The sequence below is a fragment of the Olea europaea genome, chromosome 11 (assembly GCF_002742605.1).
Source record: "Olea europaea var. sylvestris chromosome 11, O_europaea_v1, whole genome shotgun sequence".
Taxonomy (NCBI): Eukaryota; Viridiplantae; Streptophyta; class Magnoliopsida; order Lamiales; family Oleaceae; genus Olea; species Olea europaea.
Genome location: NC_036247.1, coordinates 18,127,573 through 18,135,306, shown reverse-complemented (window position 1 = coordinate 18,135,306; position 7,734 = coordinate 18,127,573). Strand labels below are relative to the sequence as shown.

Sequence of the window (7,734 nt, the reverse complement as noted above, 5' to 3'; positions counted from 1 at the left end):
TCCATCCACGAATGTTCCCTTGTTGCATAAACACATAATTTTTTGTTTTAGAACTCAATAATTTTCTAATTCACTACCCAATAATCCATCCAGCATAATTTGCAGAATCATATGTTCATGTGCCATCTATTATTATTTATAAAATTTTGGTAAGTTGTGTAATTGGTGGCACATATATAGCTCACAATTGATTATTCAGCATGAGTGAAGTGATTTACTTTTTTTTATGTTACTATATTTTTAACAGTATATTTTGAATAAAATTAATGACAAAGTAATTCCTAAAATTATATCAAATACTAGGTAAGGGTTGTAATTTCCTCTTATGAGAATAGGAGCTTTCTCGTTCCATTGTTTCATGGACTCGGACTGATAAGGGGTATGTTGTGAATAAAAGGAAAAAATAAATTGAATCGAAATGTGTATATTTACTTATACGTGAAAATTCACTTATAAATAAAAAAATTACTTATAAACGAATTTTTTATTTTTATTTTTTTTATTTGTAATACCTGAATGTTTTTATAATACAATTAGAACCAAATGTGATAACAATATTTCATAATCCACCTTAATACTATTTCCCCTCTAACGGTGTCTTTTATAATCATATTGCTCTTAGCTCGTTGACAATCATTATTCGAAAAAAAAAATTTCTACATACTTATTTTTTATTAAATATTCATACAATAAAATATTTTGTTTATAAATCAAAAACACACATTCTCCTAAAAATCACAATTCAAAAAATTGTTTTACCCAAATAAACTCCGTCAAACAGGAGCTTATTCGTATTTCCAAGTGTTATTATGGCCCACATAAAAATTTGAAAAATAAAAATAAAGGGACTCTCTCAGTTATTAACATGAAAAGCTTTTTAAATAATAAAACGAATTATTTAAAAATAATAAAGAGAGAGCCAGCCAAAGATCAGCAATGGCCATTGGTAAAAGTTGCCAGCAAAGGCTATTGAATTTACCAAATTTTAAATTTGACCATTTGTGAATAGGACCGAGCTATATAACCCGTGCACGTGACCACATGGTTGACATAATACACACACATGGGGGGTAGGGATTATTTTATTCATGGGGGACCCACGTCAGCCATGTGAAGGTGCGATCACCTGAAGTGTCAAGGCGTTGGTATTATATAAGTCACAAAAGTGAAATTATATAAGTCATTTAATTCCATTTATTATTGTTTAATGTCACGATAGCGCAACCAAAATGGGATTGCAACCCCGGTATTGCTAAATAGCGCTACACTATAGTTTTAGTTTTTACTCACTTTTTCACTGCTAGAAGCAGCTGTCATTTTTAATTATCAATCACATTGATTTAATTTCTATTTTTCATTCCATATAGGAAAAAAGAAAAAAAGAAATAATAATAATAATAATAATAATAATAATAATAATAATAATAATAATAATTGTTAATTTTTTCACAGCAAAACCAATATTGTTGGACGGTGTATCAGAAAAACTCTGCGTATTTTTAAATTTTTATTTTTTGTTTATTATTACATCAGAAAGAAGAGATAAATCATATCATTAAAAATTAACGACGGTGGCGGATGAATGTATTCATTATAAATATTAAAAAGAAATTCTCAACAGATAAATAGATGGAATTTGTTACCAGTATTCCATCTACGAATCGAACGCTTAAGGATTGAACGAGTGCATAACCAGCAAGATCAACTGCACTAAGGTGTCCAATAAATGATTGAGTAACAACTACTGTTCCAAATGAAGCCACTCTTGAAATAATGCCAGGCAATGCAATTTTCCATATTTTCTTTGATTCTTCAGAAATGCTTCCTTTGAACTCACTCAACTGTTCTTTTTCTGAACTAATCAGCTTCTCTTTTAAGTCATTGTCCATGGCCAATGCCATGGCTATGGAAAATCAACTCACTGGTATCAGTATCATCAAATAAAATGAGCAGCATGTTACTATTATTGTTATTAAATTTACTAAAATGTATTATTCAGCATGAATGATGATCAATGAAACAAAAAACGTACATCTGCAAAGGCTGAAACACACAAATACAGAGGGAAGAACGGAAGACTTAAAAGGCTGTTGGGAGAGAGAGAGAGAGAGAGAGAGAGAGAGAGACTAAGCACTTCCTTTCATGCTATTGGAATTTGGACACATTCAAGTATCAGGTCTCCTATATATAGAATAGAATAATGCCACCGAGTCCCATTCAATTTTTATTTACATATACATCCAAGACAATTAAAACTAGTGTAAGTCAGCCCTCACTAAATGAAGTTCGTCTATTTTCCATGTTAAAGTGGAAAGACTCCCGCTTTAAAAAGTATCACATTTTTTTTTTTTTTTAATGAGTGGGAACCCGCAGTCGCTACCTTCGGATGCGCACTCGGTAAACCTTTGCACTGACACAATAGTTTGCAAACCACATTTGCAAAGCATGCAACCCACCAATGATAAAATTAACAGATCCATCTCATGGGGACATATGTCCCCAAACTTCACAATATTAGGCACATAGGTCCTCACTAGATGGAACTGTTAATTATATATATGTCAAAGAAGTTTCTCTATTAACCAAACTGGCAAAATCATCACTATTCACGTGACATGTTTTAATTTTTCCTGGTTTATGCAGTGAAATGCTAATAAATAAGGAGTAATACTCGAATCACTATTGTTCAATACCAGCTCTATTGATATTAAATTACAAATTTAATTAAATACGAAGAATTATGGTCAATTTAATAGAATTTATGATATACTGATACGTGAATTAGTGTTCAAAATCATTGGTGGTGATAAATAGAATTATTCATAAAGGATGTAGCAATTGCTGAATACCATTTATATGTATGAATATGCGATATACTGCTAGGGATACTAGACCATCAATTTAGGTAGGTTCAATTAATTAATCATGTTATATTGTATTTATAATAATAATAATGATATTTGCATTGTTGGTGTTGAACATTAGTCTAGGTATCAGCATATCATAAATCCTATTAAATAGATCATAATTTCTTGTATTTAATTGAACCTGTAATTTAATGACGCTAGTGTCACCACCTAAACTAGTATTAAACACTAGTTGTGCTAAATATTACTCTTCTATTTAAGTAAATGTATTATTTAATTTCATGCAACTACCATTATTTAGACTTTGCTTGACACCAACGATGTCGAATAGCATTATTTTTATTTGTTTAGTTTAACCATTTCATTTTATATGCACTTACAATAAATTTCATATGGAAATTCCGGCAGCTAAAAGCTATTTTAGTACACAAAGTACTCTGAAAAATCAAATAGGTCAATTAGCCAACCAGCTTATAGGAAGATTGCAAGATACCTTACACAATAATTTTGAGATAAATCCAAATGAATAGGTTAAAGACATCTCCACTCGAAATGAATTTAAATTTTCTGAAATTATTATGAAGAGGTAGATTTCTACGAAAGAAATGAAGTCTATAGTACAAGTAAACAACCTGAAAAAAGAAAAAAAAAAAAATGAAAATGACAAGTCAAGCACTCTACCAACTAAAAATCCAGCACTGATCAAGGTTTAAGTTGCTCTAGTACCATTACCACTTAGGCTTTCTAAACGAAAGATAGATAAAAAAATTTGAGTTAATTCATGGATGTACTCAAGAAACTTCACATCCACATTTCATTTGTCGATACCTGCTCAAAAGCCTAACTACACCAAATTGATGATTCACATTTTGACAAAACATTATATGAAAGAGTATGTATTAACTTCGTGTCTTTATCTATTTTTAAGGAAAATAAATCGACGACAGTGTCTATGCAATTGGACGATCGATCCATTAGATATCCACATGGAATTATTGAAAATATTTCGGTGAAAATTGACTTTATCATTCTAGATATAGAATAAGATATGGATGTGCCACTTATTTTGATGAAATCGGATAAATTTATCTACCATGTTCAACCGTTCCTCATCACTGGAAGAACAATGATAAATGTTCAGAAAGGTTAGTTGATGTTAATGTTGAATGAAAAGTAGATGACCTTCAATATATTTATGGTAATATAATATCCGTTTACTTTGGATTCTTGTTTTCAAATTGATGTGATTGACAGGAAGCATCTCGTACCTTCACATTAGTGCATCCTTTAGATCCTCAGAAGGCATGCCTTGTGCACTCTCAATTTATCTGACTCTTCAGAGAGTGAGAATTGTGTAAGATATTTGAAGAGCTATGATCCATTTTGGAAGAAAAATCAATTCAAAGATTTAGGTAAAGGTCCTACCAAATAGTGCTGAATAATGAAATCGTGAAATCATAAAATTGAACCAAAATCACTTTTTGGAAATGTTGGTTTGGATCTACGTGGACACGTCAATGTTTTGTTTTGAAATGAACAAAAGCACTTCGAAGTTGTTGGGTTAAAGTTTAATCTTTACAAATCATATCAAACCATTTACACCCCCCCCCCCCCCCCGAAAAAAAGAAATAATAATTAATTTGAATTTTATCCAACCTAATTAAATCCCAACACATCTCATTTAAAAGATACATAGTGATGTACATGGACCCGTGTCAATTAATGTCGGATGAAGTTTCTCTTATTTCATCAATAATTATATGTATTTGATGAAATTCAACTATGAAACTTCTGAAAGGTTCAAGGGATTCAAGTCAGAAGTAGAGAAATAAATAGATATTTGATGAAATTCAACTATGAAACTTCTGAAAGGTTCAAGGGATTCAAGTCAGAAGTAGAGAAATAAATAGGTAAAGATATCCTCATACTAAGATCCGATTGAGATGGTAATATCTTAAAGATGAAATTCTAGATTATCTAAGAGAGAATGAGATTCTTTTACAGTGGACTCCTCCACATACACTACAACATAGTGTTGTATCTGAAATGAGGAATCGTAAACTATTACATATAATGCGATTAATAACAAACCATGCAAACCTTCCAAAATCGTTTAGGAATCATGCACTGAATCATGTCCTGTTTAAGTTTGTTAACAAAACTCCATACGAGTTATGGAAATGCAACAGTTCCAATTTAACCCATGTGAAAGCTTGGGGTTGTGGCTTGAAGCGCACTAAATTGGATAAACTTGAGATTCAATCCGGTAAATATATATTTGTGGGATATTTAAAATAGATATTTGGATATCAATTCTATTAAACTATTGAGAAGAAGTCTTCGTCTCACGAAATATCATTTTCTAATAGAAAATATTTACTCTAGAAGAGGACAGTAGGAACAAAAATAGAACTTAAAAGAATTCAAGAGTCCACAAATATATTTAACCAAGTAGATGAATTTGGTTTGATCTCACACTTGATGGGGGACATACTCTTGATTAGGAAATAGAGACTCTTGAGGGCAGACAACTCCATTTATATCTAGTAGGATTATTCGACTTTCAAGTTATGATTCCACAATTACTAATCAAGTATTATTAATTGAGGATGATGAACCTACTAATTACGCAGAAGCAGATCCAAGTGTTGACTTAAACAAAAATGAACTCGATGTATGAAATAAGATTTAGACCTTGGTCGACCCTCTTGATGGGATAAAACCCATAGATTGTAAATGGGTTTACAATAAAGGGTCGACATGGAAGGAAATATCCATACATACAAAGTAAGGCTAGTAGCAAAAAGTTACAAACAAAGACAAAGTGTTGATTTTGATGAAACCTTTCGTCTGTAGCCATGCTGAAGTACATTCATATTTTGGTTGCAACAGTTATATACTTTGACTATGGGTAAAAGCACGCCTCTTGGAGCTGAAATCTTCGATTTAATGAAAAAATTAGAAGGTTTGATTTTATCAAATATGAAGACAAATTGTGTGTTTATAAGAAGATGGTGAGAGTATTGTCGCATTCGTAATATTATATGTAAGACATATTATTAATAGGAAACGACATCACTACGTTTCAATCGTTGAAATAATAGTTGTTAAATGATTTCTCCACGAACAATATGTGAGAAGCAACTTGATCTATAGAAATAGATCTAAAAAATTGCTTTACTCACCCCAATCTACACAGATAGAATCTTAAGAAGATTTTGTATAGAGAAATTGATTTACTCCTAAGTGGTTTGTTGGAAAGGTTTCAAACCTGAAACAACTATTAATTCAATAGCAGAAACCTAATACATGATTGTTTCAGAACTAACAAAGAATTGTGGTGCGGATTAAGATGTTCATTAATGAACTTAGAGTAGTTCCTAATATTGTTGATCACACGCCATTGTATTGTGATAACAATGGAGCCATCGTACAAACAAAGGAACTAAGGTCTCATCAATGATCCAAACATATACTAAGGCAGTATCCATCACATTAGAGAGATTATTCTCATGATTAATAATATTGCAGATCCACTGATAAAGAGTTGTCGCAATATAAACATGATCATCATGTAGACTCTTATGATATTAGATACACAAGTTATTGGATCTAGAGCAAGTAAGAGTTTGTAATTGTTATGCTCTAGGTTTAACCAATTTTGGACATAAACACTTCAAATATATAGTTGATGCAATTTATGACAGATCTATTATTTAACTAATATTCAATTAAACTAAATAATAAAGTCTATAGATTCAAATATTGGTAATTTGTTAATCACAAAGAGTTGTAATTGTGATATACAAATTACTTATGATTGAATCTTAAATTATCCATGGTCACAAGTAATAAAAAGATACATATATCTTTATTATGGATAGACCATCACGTGTGGCATTTCTTACTTGTAAAGTAAGTAGCTGATCTCACAAGCTAAAGTGTAGTGATACTTAAATAAATACGTGAATGTTTTGTTATAAAACAAAATATTGGAGACCTGCTGGGAGATTTCATATGGATAACTATCTAGGTGTCAGTGGTTAATCTCTAACGTTCGAGATGAATTAGTTTTTTGACTTGAGGTCATCATAGTGCCTTATATGATGGCATTATTGTTGGAAAAAAATGGTTTAATGGGTCAACTTTGAGCCCAAATTTCAGTGGGACCCACCTTTTAAATAATACGGGACCTAGCATATTCACGTTCTACTCTGCGAGATGATTAACGTGATATATTTATTTATCGAAAACCATTTAAAATTGAATGAAATATTAAGTGTTAAAGTAATCCACATAAACTAAGGATTATGGAAGAATTTGATTTACCAAACACTTATCCCACATAGGAAAGTTAGGAAACTTTGGTGTGGTTTATAAGGTGGAAGTTTGGAATTGGGTTTGGGCCCCAAGGGGTACCAATAGTCTTTGGAAGAGGGAAGACCTATATTCTATTGGGTTCGGTCATAAACCCACGCGCGCGCGCCGCCGCCATCCGTCCGACCGTGCCCGAGCCCGGTTCGGTGCGGGTGCGGGTGCGGGTCCGGGTCGACCTTTACACTATATTAACTTTTTGGACAAAATTTATTTAAAATTTTGGACCAAATTGTAAATAATCAAATTCTTGGGTACAAAATGAAATTTAAATTTTGGCTTATTCCGGGTGTTTTATTTTCTTGTAACAGTCGACTGTTTCGACTGTTTACCGACCAAACAGTCGACTGTTTACCGACCAAACAGCCGACTGTTAACCGACTTAATAGACACGACTTTTAAGAACAGTATGTCTGTTCGGATTTTTGAGGCTTGTCTGAAAGGTGATGACTGTTCGAATGGCCACGAACAAGTCTATAAATAGCCAGCCTTT

General features: G+C 32.0%; 1 protein-coding gene across 1 annotated transcript in view; it reads right to left on the bottom strand.

The window, feature by feature from the left end:
- The window catches only part of LOC111404541 (protein DETOXIFICATION 24-like), a 21,708-nt gene that overhangs the window by 8,388 nt on the left and 5,586 nt on the right, over positions 1-7,734 (bottom strand). Inside the window, exons 3-4 of the mRNA XM_023033333.1 lie at positions 4,136-4,201; positions 1,644-1,921 (exon numbers count right to left, since the gene is read on the bottom strand). Of these exons, the coding sequence (XP_022889101.1) occupies positions 1,644-1,901 (258 nt within the window). The 5' untranslated portion in view covers positions 1,902-1,921; positions 4,136-4,201. The remainder of the gene's footprint in view (positions 1-1,643; positions 1,922-4,135; positions 4,202-7,734) is intronic.